Source organism: Thamnophis elegans, chromosome 4, assembly GCF_009769535.1.
Source record: "Thamnophis elegans isolate rThaEle1 chromosome 4, rThaEle1.pri, whole genome shotgun sequence".
NCBI lineage: Eukaryota > Metazoa > Chordata > Lepidosauria > Squamata > Colubridae > Thamnophis > Thamnophis elegans.
In genome coordinates this window covers 84,797,543-84,822,894 of record NC_045544.1, presented here as the reverse complement: position 1 = coordinate 84,822,894, position 25,352 = coordinate 84,797,543, and the positions used below count along the sequence as shown (strand labels likewise).

Sequence of the window (25,352 nt, the reverse complement as noted above, 5' to 3'; positions counted from 1 at the left end):
TATGTACTGTAACTTGTTTGTTCCTCTGGAAGTTGTGTAATTCTTACAGCTGACAGCATGTTTGGAAAGTACAAACTATCAAGGTACATAAATTGTTACAAGATCTGTAGTAATCTGTAGTTGTGTGTATACACAGTTGAGCTTCAGAATGTTGATCACCTTTTCTTGGAGAGTTTTTGAGAACTGTATGTATAGGATATAATTTCTAGATTCCCAATCTAGAAAAAACTCTTGGTTGCCCTTCTTTGAATCTCTTCTTCTTTCAGCAAAGGATATTGCCGACACAATGCTCAAAAGGCGGGCTGTTCAATGCAGATACTGATTTTAGAAATTTTTGTTTTAAAAATTAATGCAGTCAAAAATTGTATTTGCAGACATACACCTAAATCTCATGGGAATAATCCTATTGTGCTACTCTTTCATTTCAGCTCCATTGATACCACAGAGGCTCAGAATGTACTCGGATTTGTGTGTTTTGTCTCTAATCAGGATGTTCCAGGGAGTAACATTTCTGGGATTTGTAATGATGAAACCATCTTTGCAAAAGACATTGTATGTAACTATTGCTTTTCATCTACAAAGTGTTCAATTAATCTCAAAGATACTAAAATGGAGTAATCAAGTCACTTGCATTATAGCTCAATTATCACTCCCCTCCCCCATGGTTCATTCCCTGAGGTGTTCTATACAGTTTATTCTCTTCACCTTGGCTTGAATTGGTGAGTGTTAGGGTGACAACTGGCAGATGTACCACCATCCCCTAAGAAAATCGAATCTGTATGTGCTCAGATACACAATCAAATGTGTATGCCAGGTGGAGTGACATACTAAATTATGAAATGTCCCCACTCATACATATGAACCCCTAAAATGCTCTTTTAAGAAGTTGGTGTATATAAAGGGGCATCTCACAGATTTGGCAACAAATGCAGATTAATGTGTATGGGAAGGAATACTTTATATCAACACCAATTGAACATAGTTCTCACTAAATTAACTGGGATCAAATATAATCACATGCAATTGTCTGTTCTCTATAATTTCTCGTTCAGTTTCATGAGAAAGAACTTGCTTTTAAAACTTTCAGAACAGAAGAATGTGATATTCTTGCTCTGATTTAGTTGCAAGGTGGCAAGGTATGTGTGGGAATATCCTGTGTTTCACTGTACAGTTTTCTCTTTCTCAGTACTCTGATGTCCTTGACTATCCACAGTTCAGTGAAATTCCAAGGAAAAATATTGTATTGGAACTTTTAAGTACTAGAAAAATCACCACTTCTAAAGGGAAGGTTTCCCCTGAAAAAAAAGTGTAGGAAGATCTCAATGGAGATTCTCAGTCATCCAGATCAATGACTCTCTAAAGGAATGTAAATGACCAGCTGTCTGCAAGGAGTATAAATCCTTCCATTCCCCACCATCCAATCAGAGTTGAAGAAGCTACTTAGATGAGAAACAAAACTTCTTCAAACAGAAAAAAAGGGAAACCCCAGTTGCCTCCTGAAAAAGCACCTTTGGAAAGTATAGGAATAGTTTTCTTCCTCTAGGGAAAATTGGAAAAATTGCCTGTTCAATTACTCTGTTCACAAATTTAATTGACAATTTTGAAAATCCGTTTTGCCCCAACTAACTGTTCCAACAGTATGTATACATTCAGAATGTTTGTTTGTCCTCTTTATGTAAAGATGGGGTTCAAAAATAAATATATTCAATTAATGTATTACTGAAAGTAAATCAGCTGAAATTTCCAAAGTTGCTGAATAAAATAAAGTATTTTTCCCCTCATAGGTGACATGTGTTGGGCACATTATTGGTGCAGTATTGGCAGATACACAGGAACATTCCCGAAGAGCTGCTAAAGCAGTGAAGGTCTCATATGAAGAGCTTACACCAATTATCACTATCCAGGTGAGATACTGCAAGAAAATGACATAGATCTTGATTTCAGAGTCCTATCTGAGTAAACTTAGTTTTTTCTTTATTTTTTAAAGAGAGATGGATTGGAGAGTAACTTCTCTGGTTTCTGTGACTGTGGTTCTGAGATGTATGCGTGAAAATAATCTGTACTTGTTTCTACACCTAATTGTTATGATAATTGATTTATGAATCAGGGCAATGGGCATCAGACCCCTTTTTTCTTTTGCAAACTAGTCAACTAAGAAATGGCCATGCAGACACTTCTTTTTATAGTGTACAGTAAATATTTGAAGTTTATAATTAGGGCTGAGCAAATATTTTTCAATTTAGAGTTGTATTTGCAAAGGAGTAATCATCATCAAGCCCCATGGTGGCACAGAGGTTAGAATGCCGTATTGCTGGCTAATTCTGATGACTACCAAGGATTCAGTTCTCTCCATCTCAAGGTTGACTCAGCTTTCTATCCTTCTGAGGTTGTTAAAATGAGGGCCGAGATTTCTGGGGGCAATATGCTGACTCTATAAAGCACTATGAAGTGGTATATAAATATAAGCGTTATTGCTATCATTGACTGTATAAACAAGGTGAAGAAATTAGTGATACCTAATCTCTGTCTCTTTGATATCCTCCTTTTTTACTTTCTACTCACTGCAATCCATCTCCCTGGACAGACTGCTTCTGAAATTGTTCTGAGGACCACATCAGGACCTCAGGTTTCAGATTTCTCAGCCTAGGACAAATGGAAAGAAAGTTGTTGAAGTCAGAGCATAGTAGAGAATAGGGAATTCTAATGAAATAGATAATGACAGGTACTATCTGGCAATGTTTTTTTTCTACATAAGGTGCAGAAACTCTGTCTTTAATTGTACCTTTTATTCAATGTATGATGCAGATTACCTAACAGTATACAAGGTGGTTCAACTTGGCTAAGCTACACAAAACAGAGCTGGTTGTTTTACGTGTGTATATATGTATATGTGAGCACAAATGTACATTTAATATGTGTGTATTTAATGGATTATCCTATAATTTGCACAGGAAGCCATTGAGAAAGAATCTTTCTTTAAGACTGATAGGAAGATTGAAAAAGGAAATATCCAGAAAGGATTTGAAGAGGCTGATCATATTGTGGAAGGTAAGCTTCCTCATTTCTTTTTGTTTCTTTTTGATTTGTATAACAAAGGTTTCTTTTAAAGCATTGACTGGATGAATAACACATTTGAATTGATCTTGGGGTTAGAAATGGGCAATCGTTTCAAGCTCCTCATTTTATCATTGATTTTTTGCTAGCTTCCCCATGTTGCCTGTCTATATTAGAGTAAAAATGGAAAGTTTCTTTGACACATATCTAGTACTCAGAGGCTGAGAACACACAAGAATCCTTTTTTGTAACTAACAGCATGATTGGGTATGGTGGAATCAGGGTAGGGTGAAATCTTGAACAAACTATAGTTCCTGGAGTCTGCACCTATAGTAACTAATGGGGTAAAGGGAGTAGGAAAAGGGAGAAAAAAATTATTTTTCCTTGTTAAGTGGAGCAAATAGGAGGCAAACTGATATTTGATAAGGTGCATAAAGATTGATTCCTCCTGAGTGATTGGAGTCTAAGAGCTCAATCAGTGAGGATCAGTGGTTGAACTCTGAACTCCATGAGTTTGAATCAGAGTCATTATTGTATAAATTCTCACATTACCCCGGAAAGCACTATCTTGAATTTATTTCATTTCATTTCATTTATTGAATTTCTAGGCCGCCCAATCCCGAAGGACTCCAGGCGGCTTGCAGAAATGAAAATTATTAAAAAATAATTAAAACAATGAGACACAACAAAGTTAAGAAAAAGCACAACATACACCCAATCAGAGAGGGGCCGGACCTCAATCAAGAGGTCAACGGCCCCAGGCCTGCCGGAAAAGCCAGGTTCTAATAGCTTTGCGGAAGGCCATGAGAATAGGTAGGGCCCGGATCTCTGGGGGCAGCTCATTCCATAGGGCCAGAGCGGCAACAGAGAAGGCCCTACTCTGCGGCGTCGCCAGCCGGCATTGTCCCGCTGAAGGCACCCGGAGAAGGCCCATCCTGTGTGATCTTATTGGTCTAAGGGAGGTATGTGCCAGAAGACGGTCTCGCAGGTATTTGATTTGGAAATCCTTTCTTTCCATCCTGCCTAGGGGAAATGCACATCGGTGGCCAGGAACATTTTTATCTGGAGACTCACTGCACAATTGCTGTGCCAAAAGGAGAAGATGGAGAAATGGAACTCTTTGTGTCTACCCAAAACTTAGCAAAGACACAGGTCAGCCAGTCTCTTGATAGCTTTGAACTTGATAGCTTTTGGAGAAAGTCAGTTTTGCCACCAAGAATAATATGATTTATTTCTTTTATTCATTAAATATAAAACTCAGTCAACTGAACATTCAAAAATGCATCACAAATACCATTGACTGGTATGGATGGTTGATACTGGTGGCTGCTAGTGTCCTAGGTATCAACCAAGTACCTTCTTAAAACATATGATGTTCCTAGTAGCGTAGTTTTTTGCAGTTCCACTGTTGTTATTGCAGGAAGCTGCAATTTCTTTATGTGTTTTGTAAAATTCTTGAACATGGTACCAAGTGCCCCGATGACAATGGATATCATTGTTTCATCCATAGCCATGTAGTTCCGATGGCCAGGTTGCAATATTTCATGATTTTTTCTAGTTCTTTTTCCTTGACTCTGGCATCTCTTGATACAGCAAGCATGATTTATTATTGTTATTTTTATTATTATTTGAATAGGGATGTTAATTAAGAGTTGAGGAGATATTTTCCTCTAGAGTGCAATAAGGAAGGAAATTGTTACATTCTCCATTCCTGTCCGGACTAGTCTGGTTCATGATAACCTTTTGTCCCCCTGTCTAATTAGTCCTGTTTTATTCTTCAATTTTAATAATCTGTTATTTCTGTCAATTTTGTGTACAATCAGTGGTGGGTTTCAAAAATTGTTCAAACCTACTCTGTGGGTGTGGTCTCCTTTGTGGGAGTGGCTTGCCACCCATGTGACCGGATGGGAGTGGCTTGCCACCCATGTGACCAGATATGAAGATGCCAACACTTGTCAGAACCACCTTAAATTACCTCACACACAGCACTGGCATTCATAAGAATATGATGTAAACTTGTTTTTTAAAAGGCATCTTTGGTTTGCATTAAAACAACTTCAACACATGCAATGTTCTGATTGCACCACAAACGCAGTAGTCATCCTTACATTTCACAGAGGCACTGAGTTTTATAAATATGAGCATGATAGTGTAGAATAATCATATCCAAGGACTAGTGGTGGGTTTCAAAATTTTTGGAACCTCTTGTGTAGGTGTGGCCTGCTTTCCAGGTCTACTGGTGGAACCTCTTCTAACCGGTTCGACAGATTTGACGAACTGGTTCTACCGAATAGGTGCGAACTGGTAGGAACCCACTTCTGGTACAAATAGTTTATGTCATAATGCTATGCATGATGTTGAAGAGATGCTTTTCTTTACTGAAACTTTAAGAGAAGACATCCACCATCAGTAAGAATGATGCTTCATACGTCAAAAAACCCAGTATGGTTTTTGTACATTTGCAGAAATCACATTCTTCAAAGATGACAAAGCAGATTAGTTTAACTGTACACAAGGCAAAGCACATTGCTAAGGACATGCAGGCAATCTTTGGCATCTGAGAACCAAGAAACTCAGTTTGAGTTTCTGATATTCCTTGATGCTCCTCATTTGCTCAGCTATAGAACTCTCATAAGTTGCTAAACTTACGTGTGGAATTATTAGTAAATTACCATAGCATGAAGTCATTTTTTTCTTTACTTGAAAGGAAAATGATTCTGATTTAACACATTAAAAAAAAAAGATTAGATAGGAAAAAGATTCTAAACCCAAACAAAAGTCTTGAATAGTCCTGCACATTTCTATTTTATCAGCAAAGATTGACTGCTGCAACTGAAACCAATCCTGGATACTTTATAATCTGAATGTCACTACATTGTATATGTATTTGCATTTATCTGCATCTATGCATATAAAATACTTTCTTATACACAAACTCTCTTCTAACATCTGCATGCAGGAATTCACACTCTCCCTTAAAGAAACTGAAAAATCTGACCCCAGGAAACATAAATCTATGCAGGCTATTGATAAGAAATCTCACTGAATTCAATATTTCTCCCTGCTTGCGAATATGTATAGGCTACCTCTATGCTGGGAATGGAGTTATTCAGCTTACTTTCTCTCTTTCTCTTTCCAGAAAGAGAACCATTTCAATGTAGGCTAATACATGGTTGAATTATTTTAAATTATTATTTTAGGATCATGTTGCTAACGCTTTAGGAGTTCCCGCTAATCGAATTCTGGTTCGGGTGAAGAGAATGGGAGGAGGATTTGGAGGGAAAGAATCCAGAAGCATTATCTTGTCTACAGTTGTTGCAGTTGCTGCTGCTAAGTAAGTTCTAATGAATGGCCCCCTCAGTATGGTTACTTCAGGTAGTAATGTGAAGTTACAGTTTCTCTTTCATATGGAGAATCAAGAAAATAGATTTATTTGTGCTCCAGAAACCACTATATGTCCTTTCCCAGGGTAATTGCTCTCCTCTATTTGTCACATAGAAATGCAAAATTCTGTTATAAATTGGAAACGGCTGCCACCTTCAACATCATGCTGGAGAGACTTTCTTTCATTGCCAATTTGTAGATTTTTATTACTGTATATTATACTGTTTGGTGCCTTTTAAAATTAGATTCATAAATCTAAAAGAACATCTTTTTCAATACCAAAAGAACATCTTTTTCAATGCCAGATCTGGAAAAAAGACTTTATTTTTTCCCCCCTTCCTGGTCTTTTCAATTATATGATGATTTCGTACATCTTTAGAACTCTCTCTTTTTCTCTGGTTTTTTTTTTATACTTAATGTGCTTTTAGAAAATATGGGTGGGACTTGTAGTAGCCTGGGGGGGGGGGCTCTATGTGTGCTCTATGGCTAAGGGAATGTCAGAATAAAAAAGGTTTATTCACAAATGAAACCACTGAGAAAAGAGCCTCCCGTGTTATTTTCTAATATAAATTGTTACCGTGACACCTTTGCAGTAGGTTCATTCTAGCCTAATTCTACAGGACTGGTTGCCCAGTAAGATGCATGCTTGATCGAGATGAAGATATGTTGATTTCTGGTGGAAGACACCCATTTTGGTCACGGTATAAGGTAAAGATATATTAATATGAGTATTAAAAAGATTACATTGTGATGAGTGAAACACTCATGATGAGTGAAACTGTGCACTGTTCAGTCCACATTCAGGAGCAAGTAATATAATATAAGACGGATGAATATATATCTCATTCTAAATGTATGTTTTATTTTATTTATTGATTTTTTATCCCTCTTTTTATATTTATAGAAAAATGCATACCTAGTATGCTCTCCTCCCATTTTTCCTACACAATAACTTTGTGTGAGAGAGCAACTGGCTCAAAGTCATAAAGCTAGCTTTCACACCTAAGGCAGGACTAGAACTTGTGGTATCCGAATCTCTAGCCTTGTGCCTTGATCATTAGACAGTTAGCTAGAAATGGTCTTTTTTGTGTAAAAATAGTCCTCTAATAGTAGCTTCCATGAAAACCTCTCCTTCAAAACAAAATGGCTAAGTTAAATGAATATCAGAATATCTGTGACTGGAATAATTGAATTCTACAACCTACTTTTCCCAGGTTGGCTTTAAGAAAAATGGAAGGATTACCAGCCTAGATGTGTCATATTACAGCAATGGAGGAAATTCTATTGATCTTTCTCATGGGGTAAGTGGAAATCACTGTCTACTCTGATTCATTTGAACCAACTTCAGGGTTTGTAGGAATGAACAAGTTTTTGAATTCGATGGAATTCTAGTTTTCTGGTAGAATAGGGAAATAGCAAGGATAGCTTAGATTAGAATGGCCACAATGATAACTATATAATGCAGACAAGGGCATAATGATACCAATGAGAAAGTCAGATGTTGAGATGTCTTGATCCCTAAATTGGGTCTGATGCAACATATCGAGAAAAGCTGAATATTATTCAGGTGTGTTAGGCTTCCAGCAATCAGTGATATCAGGAATCCATGTAGATTTTGGGAATCTAGGCTAGGCTGCTTGTGATGCAAACCAGTGGTGGAATTCAAATGTTTTTACTACTGGTTCTGTGGGCATGGCTTGGTGGGCGTGGCTTGGTGGGAAGGATACTATGAAATCTCTATTCCCACCCTACTCCAGGGGAAGGTTACTGCAAAATCCCCATTTCCTCCTGATCAGCTGGGCCCCGGGAAGCAGATAATAGATGGGGGTGGGGCCAGGCAGAGATGGTATTTACTGGTTCTCCGAAATATTCAAATTTTCCGCTACTGGTTCTTCAGAACTGATCAGAACCTGCTGAATACCAACTGATGCAAACCTCAAAAAGAATTTGAGATTCAAAAGTGAAGAGAGTGCTTGTGTTTAATAAAGGCTCACCAATAAAGTTATGATGAAATAATAAGTTTGATTTAACTTTGATGCTTTTTTTTGCCTACATAATACCATACATTTTCTACCATTTTATGTATAGTATGCAGAAAATATTCAGTTTATAATTATTTATGCAGGAATAACAGCAAGCAAAACAAGCAAACAAACAAACCCCACATGTAATTTATTAATTTGTTTAAATTGATTCCCCAAGGTTATGGACAGAGCTGTGCTTCACTTGGACAATTCCTACAACATCCCAAATATCAGAGGTATCGGTGTAGTCTGTAAAACAAATCTGGCCTCCAACACAGCCTTCCGTGGATTTGGGGGTCCCCAGGGAATGATGGTTGCTGAGTGCTGGATTAATGACATAGCCTTGGAGTGTGGGCTGCCAGCAGAAGAGGTATGTGCTCACCGAGATATAATTTTGCAGAAAGCAAGTTATAATACTCTCCTAATCACTTGTACTTATCAGAACTTTCACAGTTCCCTTTTATGTAAAAACAGTGGCCCATAATTTCTTTCTTGGAGTTGGTACTTCCTTTTGGCCTGAAAAAAAAAGGAACAAATTGGATATCATTTCCTCCTTGTCTATATCACCAGCATTCCTTTTTGGAAACTGCAAGTCTGGTGAAAGGCTGGTGCTGCATCTCTCCTTGATGTTCCTCTTTTTGAATTCCAAACCTTTGTTTTCTCTCCAGATCTTTCCAGTGTTCCTGGACTGAGGCTAGATCTCAGGCATTCTGTAGACACCATCTCCTTATCTTCTATCTATTATAACTTGGTTAGCATTATTTTCACCTGCCTTTCAAGGCATACATTCATGTAGTTCCACTGAATGCAATTTCATCACTGATGCTGATAATTGGATTGTTTCATTAGATGGATGTAAAAATCTTATTAGGCATCATAGCAATTATGTGTCCCATTACTTTATTCTACTGAATATTGATGGGGTGATGGACGTGTTTTGCTCAAGACAAGGATTAGTTTCTGATTAGAGTTCAATATGTTGCTAAAGCTCTGCTTGTTTAAAAAATCCCAGTTATTTCAGAACTGAAGTCTGTCTGTTTCTGTTTTGTTCTGAAAAGGTCCGAAAAATCAATCTGTATAATGAAGGTGATTTAACTCATTTCGATCAAAAACTTGAGGGGTTCACCTTGAAAAGATGTTGGGAAGAATGCTTTAGAAAATCAAACTATGATTCCAGAAGAAAAGACATTAAGGAGTTCAACGAGTGAGTATCTTATTTTTTACAATTTCTGATTTTACTGAATGTTGGAATTATCTGTTATGGATTATTTTCATTCTGAAGGTTGCTATGTAGCAACATTATACCCAGTTATCTGAAATAAATTATCTGCTAATTGAAATGAGTGGGTTTGGCGGAAAAATGCGTGGATCTCTGTCAAAGTTGTAATTCGGAACAAAAATATGGAGGAGCACAATATACTGCATTATCATATTGCATTAGATTGAGCCATTCAGAAAAATATATATTGATATATCATACCACAAAGACACCCCTTTCATTAACTGCTATAAACAGACTGGAGTAGCTGATGTCATAAAAATATTCCGATACAAAACAAAGGGAAGCCACAAGCAATAAATCTTACTTTAAGATAAGAGGTTTATTGTTTCATGAGCAATTTGGAACATGAATAGCCAACATAGCAATGCAATTGCACAAATTGCACAAACCTTACATTATTAAACCATTGCAATGGGTTCCAATGACAGACAGCAAGTCCTACAAGGACTGCTATTTGGCAAAGGACACCATTCTCATCTCAAGCCACGTTTCTTAAACCTTCTTTTTTACTGACCTACACATTCCATAATTTCACCTCCTTGTACTTTCTTACATTCTTACTGACTGTCACTCTCTGCAAACACCTGTGTACATTTGAAGCTCTCAGCTATTTGTTACTTTCACTTACTCATTTCCCACCATCTCATTCTTTCTGCTCTAAATATATACACACAATTACACACTTTGCAGAAAAAGCAGCACACAAGTCAGGACATTAGAAATATGTCTGGTACATTTTGCAATTATGTTAGTTTAAAACCTTGGTCCAGTGAGGCCTGCAAGCTCACTCCTAGACCTTATTACCTGCAACTTGCCAATGGATATATTTCTCTACTCACACTGTTAATGTGATTCCTAGAGAAAACTGTTTTTTCAATCATTTTTATTGTTTAAAGGATAAAGCTGGATTCATATGGATTCTTATGACCAGTAGGTGGAGACTGAAGAGGGAGGATTCAGAAGGCTAGCAAACTGGCACTAAGAAAGCAATGTACAACTACTGTAGAGAATTTCTTGTATTACTAGTGCTAGATCCCCTTGAATTTTGTCTTGTATTTAGGACTAAATAGAGTACAAATTATTCTTTCCCTCAAGCAGCTAGCTTTTATGAGTTTGATCATTAGTGAATCACACCTACTGTGGGCTTAAAATAAAATATCATATATCAAATGAGATACGCTGCATTGGTTTATTACTCCAGTTCCCTATGAAATGCTGACAAAAGCTTTCAAAACTTCAAAGATAAAAAGAAAAATAAATCAAGTTCAAATGCAAAGGAAAAAAAGGGGGAAAACACCCTGTGGTATAAATGTGGTATAAATTTATATATTTAGATTTGTATACTGTCAGGTTTAAACTTTAGATGAATCCTTTTGAACATTATATTCAGTATTACAAGGCTGCCATCGGCAATCATGTTTCTTATTTATAAAATTTACTGACTGGATGCTAGATTTGGTTTGCATACAATCTTGGAAAATAATGCCTTGCTTAGGGAGAATGCGTTTGGGAAGGCATGCCAATTTGATACTCTTGTTTTCCCAGGCAGAATCGCTGGAAGAAGAGGGGCATAGCCATTATTCCTACCAAGTTTGGGATCAGCTTCACCGTTCCTTTTTTGAATCAGGTTGGCAAGCATCTTATATTTTTTACTGAGACAGCCTATGGGCCGCTGGTGGGCTTCGTCATATAAAAATAGAATTCCCATACTTCATATATTTGCAAACTTTTGAAATAGTTTTTTTAATAGAGATTGCACCAAATGTATATAGTTATATTAGAACAGATTATATCTGAACTTCAAAATGACTGGATGTCAGCTGAGGGCAGCAACTATCTTTATGAGCTCATTTTCCAAAGTGCTGGACCAAAACATTTAGTTTTCTGGTTGAAGCAAAAGATACTGCTACCTGTCTCAGATGGCACTAAGTCAGCACTAATGTAAAGACAGCATGTTCCATCATACCTGAAAGCAGCAGACTAGAGGCATGATATTCACACTTCTGTCTGCCAATACTTTGCTGCTGTTCCCTGCCCAGCCTTCTGCTGCTATATCTACTAGCTAAAGGAACTGGCCACTTTGTCTGCTCATAAATCATAAACTAATAGCATGTTTATTTGTGTAAAAAACCTTTTCTTTAGCTTTAGTTGAATATGAAACACCTTTTGTCAGTAACCCGGCTGCATTAATACATTCTTTATTTATATAGTCCCATCTCGCTATACATTGTGGTCCAAGTTCAATAATCAGGTGCCTAGTTATTCATGAGTGCAACCTATAGATTAAATTTCACATAGGTTTCAGCCCTGATGCTCTATAAATAAAATATGGTTCTATGTCTTTTTTGTATCTATGCTTCTTCTACATATGTTTATATGGTCTGGATGAAGGTAGAGTTGAATATTGGATGTGCTACATATGATTAAATTCCATGGAGCTTCTAATGTTAGTAATTTGGTATCAGTTAGATTGATTCCTAATGAAAGCATATGAAAGGAGGAAGCCTATAGTTAAAAATGTGCCTAGAGACAATAGTATTTCAAGTAGATCTTAACAGTTCATTTCTCTAATTTTTGTGATAGGCTGGTGCATTGGTGCATGTTTACACGGATGGTTCAGTGTTGGTCACACATGGTGGGACTGAGATGGGTCAAGGTCTGCACACCAAGATGATTCAGGTAAATTAGGAATATGTTTATAAAAGCTCTGTGCTATTTTAATCTATACATCATTTGTTCAGCTACATCTATTTATAATAACAGCTTCTGAAATCCTGCAAATATCGTGACATGTAAATACCTATTAAAATCTAGATTCCACCCCCTTTATTTCCCTTGCTGTGTTATAACTTATATTTGATATCTGATGGGAGCCAGAGTGCCTTGCTTTTATTTTTAAGAAAAGAAAGAAATAGCTTTTTATAAAGTTCAGTTTCTTTGGGTTGTGGCCAGTCTAACATTTAATAATGAACCTCTCTTTGTAGGTTGCCAGCAAGACTCTGGGAATCCCTACCTCTAACATCCATATAAGTGAGACAAGCACCAATACGGTGCCAAATACATCACCAACAGCTGCTTCTGTCAGTGCTGATATCAATGGGATGGCTGTTTCTGTAAGGGATATTGCTTATACACAATTTTGTAACTATCAATTTGTAGCAGGGCATTATTCCAAATGACTTGGCTGCATTTCCCCCATCCCCAAAAGGTGGTACATTAATACAAGTTTAATATAAAAGAAAATTGTTAAATAAGTGATGGAGTGCCATTATCTATATGTTGGTGTCTTAGACCCTGTAATTCTATTGCTGATCAAAATAGCAACATTTGGATTGATAATATCTGGCCATTAAGCTTTAACTGATGTTTAATTTGAGATAAACAAAGATACAATAATAGATGACTCTTAGGTATCTCTGTGGTATCTTTCCACAACATATTATCCTCCAGATGTGTTGGATCAAATTCTACTTTTTAGCTTCCATGGCCAAAGTTTGCAATTCTGAGATCATATCTATGATGTACAGTCCCATAAAAGTTAGAAAAGTTGACTGTTGCTGTTAGTCTGGCTTGCGAGTTCAAGAAACAATTTATTTAGTTTGCACTGTAAAAATGAGCATTCTAATTTTGTTTTAAGTATATGTGTACTTGCTGCTTTAAAAGTACCTGACTTGGCAATTTTAAATATAAATTAGATCATTACATTATTCTTCCTTTGAGGGCATTTTCAGACAAATAAAGCTATGTAGACATAATTGCAATCTGCAGGCACAATAGAGATTATATTTGTAACAAATTTTTCTTTGATTCTGATTATTTCTTAGAATGCTTGCAAGACCATCTTAGAACGATTGGAGCCATTCAGATGTGCTAACCCAAAAGGATCATGGAAAGATTGGGTATGTTTTTATTGAGTGCAAGTTGAAGTTTAAATAAAATAAATGTTCTACCTGTATACTGTGTGCTAGCTAATATATTCTTTTCATTCATTCTGAGCAGCTTTCTCTTAATTGCTACCTATAGCATTGTATTGTTGTCATATCTCATCTTGATTCTGTATTAATGTAATTTGGCAGCCTTCCCCAATCTGGGGCTTTTTCCAGATGAGTACAATTTTGTGGGAGGCAACTACTACAATTTTCTAGCTCTTATGCTGATAACTCATGTCATTGTGGTCTATACAAGATGTGCCCTATTCAAGGAATGCTGATGATAAAAGTGTCTTGTCCTGTATTTCTACCTGTTACAGCATGGTAAGGTTGCCTTCTAACCAGGCTTGATTCCTGATGATACATCCATGCAGATTCCTTGATGTGATATGGAAACAGTTTCCCCACCACTTTTCAATTGCAGTGATATGGGTGGCAAACAAAATTTAAAAATAAATAAATAAATCCCCCCAGCTAGCCTATAACTCTGGACTTTACAAATGGTCCCCTATCCATGTGTTGATAAAAGACAATGCAACTTAGATTTTATATCAACCATGGTTAGTCTGATGTTGCCATCTATTTGGTCTAAAAGCATGTAAAAATATCAATGCAGAATAATGTTGCCCATGGCTTTGAGTTGGCAGCTATAAAAGCACAATTAAAACCCACTTTAATATTTAGCAATGCACTCCTGTACATTTCTATTCAGAAGGAAATTGCATTTAGTTCTGTGGGACACCCTTCTAGGTAAAAAGAAATCAGATGCTGTTGAATTATAGTTCCCAGCATTTTCCCACATTCACTGCAGCTATTTGGAATTGGAGATGAGCAATAACTGGAGGATAATTGTGTACAACCCTCAGAATATCAGATTCACTTTCACGTAGAGCACTCTTTGCTCTATGCTGATCTTGGGCAAAGGTCTGTTATGTTTTTTAAAGTTGAACTTTACTAGAGAAGAAGTTTTTTTTAAAGTTTTTGTTCATAATGTTTTGCTTATGAATACTTGTGTTACTCAATGAAACACTTCCATTCTCCCCAGGATATTACAGCTATTCCAGTTTGAGAAAAGCTTAACACGATTTTATATGCTTTTTTCACTAGGTGTTAGCAGCCTATTTTGATTGTGTGAGTTTATCAGCTACAGGATTTTATAGGTGAGTGAAACTATCAGAGAGAAGATCTGCAGAATGTCATAAAGTTTGGCATTTGGGTATTATTTCTGATGTTGGGGATTTAGGTAGTTAATTTTATAAAATGGCTTATAATAAAGAAGATGAGACAGAGTTGTCTCTTATCCGCATTCTACTAACATAATAAGCTTGTTAACTCCACTTGTTCTTGAAATCCAAAGCTGCAGTCTTGACTTGAGTCACAATATTTGCATGCTCTAAATAATACATAAGAATTAGAGAGAACAGCTAAATGTTTTTGTGGCTGAGAGCCAGAGAGAGAGGAGGAAGAATGCTGTAACAAAGAAATGGAATAAGTGCGGCTTATTTCATGGAATAACTGAAACAATGCCGGCCCTCAATGTGACCTCCAGAGTTTGGGGATCAGGTTGGAAGTGCAAACATCTTCCTTGATAATATTGATGAATAAGTATAATGATTGGATCTTCAGGGTCCACCTGTATTGGTTTAGTCTAGTAATTTTTCAGATATTCTGACATAACAACATTGGACTAAATCACAATTAGTGATTTTCCTGCAATAATAATAAAATCTGTACATGCATACAAACACATCCTTAATGCTCTTTTCTTTTGGGGTAAGCAACAGTGTAAATAATATCAATAAGAAGAAATTGTAGGCCAAAGAGATCAAAGCTATCATGAGCAAAAGAAAATGAAATGTAGACAATCTAGTTTACTCCCAGCTGTTCGCTATATTTCTCCATCTTTTTTTATTCTTGCAAACCAACCTTGCATTGACTACGTCCATACATTGATTCATACATTGCCTTTGGTACCTTATAATCTCTCTGATGATTTTATATTTTCCTCCTTTTGTTCCCTTTCTGTTAAGAATTCCTAATACTGGGTATGATTTCTCAAAGAATGAAGGAAAGCCTTTCCATTATTTCTCCTATGGTGTTTCTTGTTCTGAGGTTGAGATAGATTGTCTGATCGGTGACCATAAGGTAAGCAGGCTTACTAACCAGCTAAAAGCACTTCTTCATTTTGATGTATGGAGTGACATTCTACAATAATTAGGAATAAATTTAATGGATAAGTTATTTTTGTCTTTAGATTGTGTGAACTTTAGTAAATCTTTTGCTCTGTGCTTATTTTTTTAAAAACTAGGGTTAGATAGTTGTTGTTTTTAAAAATCACTTGGAATATTTTGCTTTTGGTGGATTCATCTGGATGTGAAATTGGTAAAAACATTTCCAAATTTGTAGTGGAACTTTACAATCTATTTCTTTAATTTTGTTTTAATCATTAATTTCGGAGTGATGATGAATTTCTACAAATGTGAAGGCCATCCTGACATTTAACTCCAAAGGGCTGCATCTCTCAGCAATGAATTCTATAATCAGGATAACTTTTTAAATCATCGTATTGTGTTGCATTACACTGCACTGCATTGAGATTGGGATCTTAAAGTCACACTAAGAGTTATCTTGTCAACATCAACATCTATGCTGAATTTTGACCTGATTAGATCCAGCTCAGATGAAAACTTTGTTCTTTCATGGAACAAACAAATAAAAAACATCAAGTCAAAGGATATGCATATCTAGCTAATAGTATGTGATTAGCCTTGTGGTTACTCAGACTTTACTTGTTTCAATATTTAGAATCTTCGCACTGATATTGTGATGGATGTTGGTACCAGCCTGAATCCAGCTATAGATATAGGGCAGGTAAGCAGTGCAAGTTGTCTGTACTCTGTGAAGCTAAAATAAATGTGTATACAAACAGACAGATTACATTGGTTAATAATCAACAAAAGGCAGCAGTACTATGAACTCTTTTAACACAGGAAACTGTTAACTGCTAATTTGTTATCAGTTTGTGTTAGCCTTCAAGTGTTTTGCACATGATGCATATCTTTATGCCAGCTGGAAAAAGGAAAATGGTTTGTTCATTACAGTGTAGATTCATTTCAGAAAATGCTCACATGTTTTGGAGAAACTGAACTTTCTATTTTAACCTGTGTTGCAATTCACCTAAATTACTGAATTCAGATATGTAGCCAACTATGAGGCTTCCTGTACTACCAACCAAATATAGCAATAGCAGTTAGCAGTTAGACTTATATACCGCTTCATAGGGCTTTCAGCCCTCTCTAAGTGGTTTACAGAGTCAGCATATCGCCCCCACAGTCTGGGTCCTCATTTCACCCACCTCAGAAGGATGGAAGGCTGAGTCAACCTTGAGCCGGTGAGATTAGAACTGCTGAACTGCAGATAAGAGTCAGCTGAAGTGGCCTGCAGTACTGCACCCTAACCACTGCGCCACCATATCATGCCGCAAACCAATTATTCTGACATAACAGCCAGGGGGTCCTCCACCCCCTGGCTGTGGCCCATTACTGGGCTTCATCCCTTTTGGAATGGGGCTGTGCAGGTTCGGGGGGGGGGGTATTGAGCATGCAAACACACACACAGCTTCACTTTCATAACTTAGAGGCGCTCACACTCGCTCATGTGTAAAGTTCTGTTTGCTCAAGAGTGGTGGGTGCGCATGCCTGCTGCTCACATGGAAGCAATCCATCTCACCTCCCTCCCTGGTTCACTACAATGGAAAGGTTAGGGATCACTGCTTTAGACATATAATCTAGTTGAAGCTAACACTTGAGCTGGCAAATCTTCAATATATGGTAATATTAAAACTGGTACTGATTAACACTTAACTTGGTTACATTTATTATATTGGGTACACTCCAAACCTCACCTGCAAATGTTTTTCTTATAGATAAGCATTGTTCACAAGGACTTTTACATTTATGTTTCTTCTTCTTAACTACTCATTATCATTGCTTCTTTTCATCTACACTATGACATAAACCATTTTTGGGTCTAATATTAGCAAGGTCTTAGCATGAGCCTCTGGCTCCTCATGAACTTCACCTGTCTCTACAAGGTATGACAGGTATTGATGCATATTATCTATGATTTTGGCAAACAAGCCACGTTCAAAATTTAGGAAACCTGACAGTTTTCTAAATAACTACAATAGAATTACTCAAAATAGCTACATTTTGAAGTTTGGAAACAAGCCCCATTCAGGTGTCACTTGAATTGAATAATTCCCCATGCATGTCATCTAATAAATCATCTTTTCTGCTAATCTTACTCAAATAACAAGTTTCCTTGTAATAGTCACACGTTCATTGTTAATGTCTGTAGGATAAATGTATATGCCTGTAAGACAAAATGTGTTTGAGTCAGGATCTTGCAAACATTTACTTTGCATGTGCAAAAGCTTCCAACAAAACAGACTTCCTTGGAGCATTTAGATACCTGGACAGAGGCCAATTTTACCATAATAAAGGGCCCAAAGAAGAGGGGAGGGGGTTATCTGAATACCTTACTGAAAAAGCACTTCAGATTCACCATCTGAACGAGACCAATTGGATCTTCCTTTCATGGCCATACCTGAACAGAGAACCACCGATATTTGGCTTTTATTGCTAATGCAATTCAGTATAATGTCCAAATGCATTAGCAAGCATACATTTTAAACCATGGCTTACAACAGATGGTAAAGCAATATATTCATTATAATTTTAATCGTTGCTTTGCCACTCATTTAAGCAACGATCATGTAATGCGATTTATATAATTGTCTGCAAACAATGTTTTTCTTAATTGCTAAATAATTGCAGTCTGGCTCTGAAATCTTCGAACTGAGCAGTTTTCTTAATTTGATGATAAGGTTTACACACAGTCTTAATGAACCCAGTGGGGCTTATTTCCAAAATGGGACTGGGATTGCAGTCATAATTAAGCATTTAGGAAGCTGGCCTAAGCATGTCTGCAGAAACCTGTGCAATATTTGGGTGTTAAATCTCTAAACGCATTTGATATTTTAATTGTTACCAAAAAGATGGGGAAAAGAAAGGAAGAAAAAACAAATTTGGACTTGATTTATTTATTTTTAGATTGAAGGAGCATTTGTCCAAGGAATTGGGCTGTTTACCATGGAGGAGCTACGCTATTCCCCTGAAGGCAACTTGTATACACGAGGGCCTGGAATGTACAAGATCCCTGCATTTGGTGACATTCCATCAGAGTTCCATGTTTCTCTTCTCCGGGATTGTCCAAACAGCAAAGCCATTTATTCATCTAAGGTAAATATCTCATTGGGAAATACATTTCTCCATTTGTTAATTAACATGTTAATTTATTAAGCATATATGCAAGGCAGAACACTGTTCTCATATCTCCTGTACTCCAGATATTTCATAACAATTAGCAACATGGGATCTTGTTTTGATTGTTTCAGTAAGTAACCAGAATACAATCAAATATACTTTAGGTAATGAATACCATTGGATTAATTCTATGTTCTTTTGAAGAATATCTTTTTTCTCCCTTTCCTTTTATAATTCCCCCCCCCACTTATTTTTTCTTTCCATCCACCATTCTAAAACAGTCTAGTATTTATAGGACAGGTCAAAGCTAAGTCAGAACTTATTAGCTGGAGCATCAGAGCATAATGATTTTTGTACTATTACACTGAGGAATATAAATATTATGTTTTAACAACTCTATTTATCTCTTCTATATTATACTGCCTTACTTTAAAACATTTTAATGACCTTACTGTAGGATGATCTGGAATTGCTCATTTTGTTTACTTGGGTTACTGGCTGTAGAAACTTTAGTATATAGTAAATGTTTCTCCGCTAATTAAGTACTCTTTGGCTGAATGCACAGACCACTTTAAATCCTAAATGCAGCTTAACACAATACTGTAAACAGCAGCTAAACAATACTATGGCTCAATATGATCAGGGTCAAATAACATGCTGAATCACATACAATTCCATTTGAGCTTAGCTTAGCCTAATGTGTTTTACAAATCTAATTTTTCTAATTAAACCAGGGGTGTCAAACTTGTGGCTTGCAGGCTGGATGTATCACACACTGGCCACGCTCACCCTGGTTTAGTGAAGGGTCACTAATCATAAGTGATACGTCACATGACGATGATGTGATGATGCGAGTTTGACACCCTGAATTAAACAAGATCAAAAATGTCACTGCTTATTGGTCCTGGAGGTACACAGTGTTATTCCCTAACAGATAGATATATCTGTCTTCTTCCTACACAATTGGGAGTCTGTAAAAGTGAAAGTGGACTCATTTTCCCCTCCATCATATTGCAGTTATTCGATTGTGTTGATTCATTATGTGTTGTGAAAAAAATCTTGAAAGCAGAGAATTTGCTATAGTAGTCTATGTTCCCAGGAAATGTAGCTCCATGAATAATCAGAATATGAGTCTATATGTGTAAAGCAGACTTTCTTCTTCAGACACATACCTCCCAATATATACAGTATAACATATGGATGGAAGACATTAGATTCAGACTATAGCATTGTCATGGGAGGGGAATGAATTGATGATTATTTATTCTCACATGACTCTTCTTACGACATGAACAAAAACTTGAACAGGACTAATGTTCAGCACTAAACCCTGGGTGAAAGGAAAAGAATCGAAAGAAGGAAGTGCTGCCTTGAGTCCTACTCCTTCAATACCATTTTCTTCACCAAATCCACACTACTAGATTGTGCTTATTAGTTGACTATAAAAAGAATATATCCACAAGTTAGATGATGATGTCATATTGTTGTAGCCCACCAATGGCCAGCTAAGTTGGCAGCAGATTTGAATAGTGAGGAGGTTGGGGAGGAATATGGGCCAGTCCTGGAGTCTGGGAAAGGCTCTGATGAGAGTTCTGTGTCGGAGACAGAAGGGGGCCAGAGCCATATGCTACTTAACAGCTGCCTTCAGAGTCAGACATCAGTGAGGCAGATGAACAGCTGGTGCCTGTTCCCAGTGTGTGCATGCACAGAGTTGACAGATGAAGGGGAACAGCTAAAGAACAGGGGTCGAGTTGGGAGTAAGGCCACAGGTAGATGATGAATGGTCCCTCCCAGAGGTAATAAAAGAGAAGCGAAAGGGAAGTGGAATTTGCAGGAGACAATTAGTTTGCTTAATTGGTTCGTGACTCTCTGAGACTCCTTGCCAAGTTTTGCAGATATTGGCCTGTCAGCTCTCCAAGCCAGATAAGGTCTATGACTGTAAATCTTCCCTCGAAAGATGTTGCTGATTGTGAATGAGCAGAATTCACAGCAAATGAATAAAAGGAGTTTTTGTCAGGACAAGGAGTTTACTTCATGCTCTTGGGAAGCTAGGTGAGAACACATATAAGAGAGCATAATGGGGAATACAACATACAAATTATGCATAAATGATACATTTTTCTATTACCATACCTAGTAATTCCACAGTATGTGGTCCCGTGAAATTGTGACTCAGTCCATGATATGTGATATGTGTATCTTATTATATGCTGAGAATACTTTTTTGATGGAAGATTGCATGGCCTTTTGCTCTTTCATCTCCACAGGCTGTGGGTGAACCTCCGTTGTTCTTAGCAGCCTCTGTATTTTATGCTATCAAAGATGCAATTATCTCTGCAAGGGAAGAATGTGGATTGAAAGGAACATTCAGATTAGATAGTCCAGCTACTCCAGAAAGAATACGCAATGCTTGTGTTGATTGCTTCACCAAATTGGTAAGTTAGTTTATCTACTATTCTCTTCTGCAAGTATAATTCATTAAGCATTAGATCAACACAAACCAGGACCCAGCTTTCCATTGGCAGAGGCTTTCCTGAGCACTTGGTAATCACAACATTTAGCAATTTTATGGTGCTTTTCAAGGATTTAAAATGTATAATCTTGAAATCTTCATGGCAAAATAGATCTCGTTGCAAGTTCATGGGAAAAGCAAGATTTGAACAAAGATTTGTGACTTGAACCTTAGTCTTTTAGTTAAATACACTAAAGTACACTTTTTCTAAAATAAGAGTCTTTCAGACCTTTGTTAATGCAATCAAGGACATTAAGAACATCAAAATACAGATATTAATGAATATAATGCACCACAATATATTTTATTACCAAAATTATTTGCAAAACTTTAAACATTGGTTACAATTGCAAACAAAGCTGCATATGTTTGGAGAAATGTATTCCTAAATTTATGCAATTGTTAGTCCAACCTTTTAAAAAAAGTTTCACCATTGATGAATTGAATTCAAGATAGCTGCAGAAATTATTAAGAGAAAACAAAATTAAAATCCTTAAAAATGACTCTTGACCCATGAAGTCCAGTATTATTGATTCAGGACTTCGGGACTTCAAGCAGAACCTATTTTCAGCCCTACCTGGAAATGCAAAAAATTGAAACATCTAGAATTTGTTCTCATCCCATTTTTTTTCTTTTTAGTGTCCACCTGCCAAACCAGGAACTTTCAAACCATGGTCTGTGAACGTGTGAATGAAGACATCTCTAGAAATTAGCTCCCCTTATCAAAGTGATTTTTCTCTCCAAGGACCAACCAAAGCAGTACCGCTAAGCTGAAATCAGAACTGTATTCCGTGTCTGCCTTATTGATTGAGAAAGCTTTATAATGTAATTATGGAAGCATCAGTTGAGCAAGGAAAATGTTATTGTTGATAAATTACTGCAGATGTTGTATACAACGAAGGGAGAGAGAGAAAGTGACTTTTCTTTTATGAACAGAAAATTTGCAATGGTTTCTTTAAGCTTGCAGTGAAAATCAGGAAAACACTATGTATATGTTCACTTTTCAAGTGCAATGATGACATCCAGCCTCCAAAATTCAGCTTTAGCTGATTTGATGCAACCAATTAATCATCATCACATCTAATTTCTTCTTAATCTTTTGGATGGATCACTGAAAATGGGAAGACAGTTGGGAGAGGCCACTGTTTCATTTTTCTTTTGTGTACCAAGGATGAGAGAGGTAGTGTAATGGTTAACAGAGGCACTTTTGGCCTCTGTTTTCAGCTTCCTGGTCTTTCAAATTTGATAGAGTAAAATCAGTATTAGTCTGACCCTTAGTCAGAGTGAGACAATCACCCCAGGGAGGAGATAAGAAGCATATAATCATCCAATACCAAAAATCTATGATCCATTGAACTCAAGGGGATTTACTTCTGAATTGACATATACAGGATATCAGTAACCTCTATGTGGACATATCACAGAAAGCTGTTTTTTCTCATAATTTAGGGAATATTATCTTCAGTTTAATTTTGTCAAAAAATGGATAGGTTAAATTGAGGATTGTGGAATTGCACAAAAGCACAATTTGTGGAGGCTTATTCGGGTCTTCCTATATTTTGACCTATAGTATTTGTTGAGTGCAGTGTTTATTTAACCAAACACTCCGCTACATGGATATTGATTTTTTTCCTTTTATCAAGTCTATGCTATGATACTTTTGTGTGTAGGCTAGGATTATTATTATTGAATTCTGTACTCATGATGAATATGTCCCAAATCCATAAATTTTAAAACAAATTACAAAAATATGAAACACATTGTACAATAAACATATTTTCTACAGATAAGAACTTAAGGAACCCTAAAATATTAGAGAAATGGGAAGAATCCTGTACAAGTTGATCGTATTAGTTCCATTTCAGGAGGAGAAATATATAGGTGAACTGACTGGACCGTCTTCCTGAAGATGAATTAATTCGTAATATACCTGAAATGTTCTCACACATCAAATCCCATTGTACTCTTTGTGCTATATAGCTCCTTACATTCTGTTAGGATCTTAGAATCCTAAATTTTAGAATCAATGTCAGATAGTATAAATTCATTTCCAAATGTTCAGAAACCAGGTAATGGTGTCATTCAAAGATCCTGACTTTGCCTTGGGCTCTTGGGATGTGGATTCTGGTTGATACCAAGAAAATTGTATAAAACCAATATGTACGTTCCTAGAATAGAAAAACAACATACCACATTTTAGTGCTTTCTAACAAAAGAAATGAATCACTCAAAAGTGAATAGGTACATAAGCACTGGCAATCCAAATCTTGAATGGACCAAATATAGTCACATTATTTTCATGTAATTTAATTCCCAGTGATTTCAATGGATGTGCTCTAAGTATGACTAAATTGTAATCAGATATGTTGTTTTTACAAGTGGTTGCTGAGTAGAGCAATATAGTACAACCATCCTGTATATTAAATGTCCTTGTTATGTAAGCTCCCCATTGGGAGAGCGAGTGCATTCAGAGAAGCGTTGTGAGAGTTGTGTTGGAGAACACACCAACCAGCATACAGAGACACTGTAGTTTAAATAGGTTTTTACTTTTGTGGAAATAGAGGTATCAGAGTCCATCAAACAGTCCAAGCCATACACAGATAATTCAGTCAGTCATCAATGTCTTTCAGTTAAGGGACAATCCAAATAACATAGTCCAGTAATCATATAATCAGTCTGGTACACAAAGTTTGCTAGCAGTTGCAAAAACTTACAATAGCTCATGGCACTCAGATCAGATGAGCCTAGCATCTAACAAACAGAGACAGAGCTAACAGTCCTTCTGGCTCCCTCTTATGGTTGATTGAGAAAAACAGCAACCAATCACATTTTACAGTATGATTTAAAGACACAGTTACAACATTGTTACATGATTTATATATTGCCAACCCAATCGTTAGAATTATATTCCTAATATTCTTCCCTTTGGATTGGACAATATATAAATCTTACAATCTTAATCCGTATTCCTCGCAACAACGTTTATGCTTTATATTACCTTGGGCCTTGGTAAAGTGGTCTGCAATGTTGTCCTCAGACATACAATACTCCAGTGAAACTAATTTACTATTCACACTTTGCCGTACATTCAGATATTTTATATCTGTGTGTTTTGACCTAGTTTTTACAGCAAGATTGGATGCCATCTGAATTGCTGCTTGATTGTCCTCATAAACAACTATAGGCTTTTGTATATTAATTCCCATATCCAGTAGGAGTTGTTTGTAACAAACTACATCTGTACATAATAATGACAGACATGAGTACTCAGCCTCCATAGTCGATAAACTAAAATGTTTTTGTCTAATAGACCACCATCCAATTAGTGCCTTTCCCAGGAATACAACAAACCCTGATGTTGATTTCCGTGTAAACACATCTGTAGCAAAACTTGCATCAGCAATAGCAATAGCAATAGCAGTAGACTTATATACCGCTTCATAGGACTTTCAGCCCTCTCTAAGCGGTTTACAGAGAGTCAGCATATTGCCCCCAACAATCCGGGTCCTCATTTTACCCACCTCGGAAGGATGGAAGGCTGAGTCAACCCTGAGCCGGTGAGATTTGAACCGCTGAACTGCTGATCTAGCAGTAGCCTGCAGTGCTGCATTTAACCACTGCACCACCTCGGCTCTATGCAGTTAACTTAACTGCATATGCAGTTAAGTTCAGATCATCTCTAGGTTCAAAATACAATGCGTAATGCATTGTTTGCTTAAGATATCTTAATATCCTCTTAGCAGCTTGCCATTGCCTTTCAGTAGGTTCAGCATTAAACCTGGCTAATTGATTTACACTATATGCAATATTGGGTCTATACCAATTACTCATTTACGATAA

The 25,352-nt window shown here is 36.7% G+C and overlaps 1 protein-coding gene across 1 annotated transcript in view; it reads left to right on the top strand.

Annotated features, from left to right (window-relative positions):
- LOC116507338 (xanthine dehydrogenase/oxidase-like) overlaps window positions 1-23,305 on the top strand; it is a 55,061-nt gene extending 31,756 nt beyond the window's left edge. Inside the window, exons 18-36 of the mRNA XM_032215409.1 lie at window positions 429-552; window positions 1,785-1,904; window positions 2,952-3,048; window positions 4,082-4,206; window positions 6,255-6,388; window positions 7,059-7,146; window positions 7,653-7,739; window positions 8,641-8,832; window positions 9,521-9,666; window positions 11,290-11,371; window positions 12,328-12,423; window positions 12,729-12,857; window positions 13,569-13,643; window positions 14,781-14,833; window positions 15,704-15,818; window positions 16,479-16,544; window positions 18,788-18,976; window positions 21,268-21,435; window positions 22,152-23,305. Of these exons, the coding sequence (XP_032071300.1) occupies window positions 429-552; window positions 1,785-1,904; window positions 2,952-3,048; window positions 4,082-4,206; window positions 6,255-6,388; window positions 7,059-7,146; window positions 7,653-7,739; window positions 8,641-8,832; window positions 9,521-9,666; window positions 11,290-11,371; window positions 12,328-12,423; window positions 12,729-12,857; window positions 13,569-13,643; window positions 14,781-14,833; window positions 15,704-15,818; window positions 16,479-16,544; window positions 18,788-18,976; window positions 21,268-21,435; window positions 22,152-22,202 (2,137 nt within the window). The 3' untranslated portion in view covers window positions 22,203-23,305. The remainder of the gene's footprint in view (window positions 1-428; window positions 553-1,784; window positions 1,905-2,951; window positions 3,049-4,081; window positions 4,207-6,254; window positions 6,389-7,058; window positions 7,147-7,652; window positions 7,740-8,640; window positions 8,833-9,520; window positions 9,667-11,289; window positions 11,372-12,327; window positions 12,424-12,728; window positions 12,858-13,568; window positions 13,644-14,780; window positions 14,834-15,703; window positions 15,819-16,478; window positions 16,545-18,787; window positions 18,977-21,267; window positions 21,436-22,151) is intronic.
- The last annotated feature ends 2,047 nt before the right edge of the window (window positions 23,306-25,352 follow it).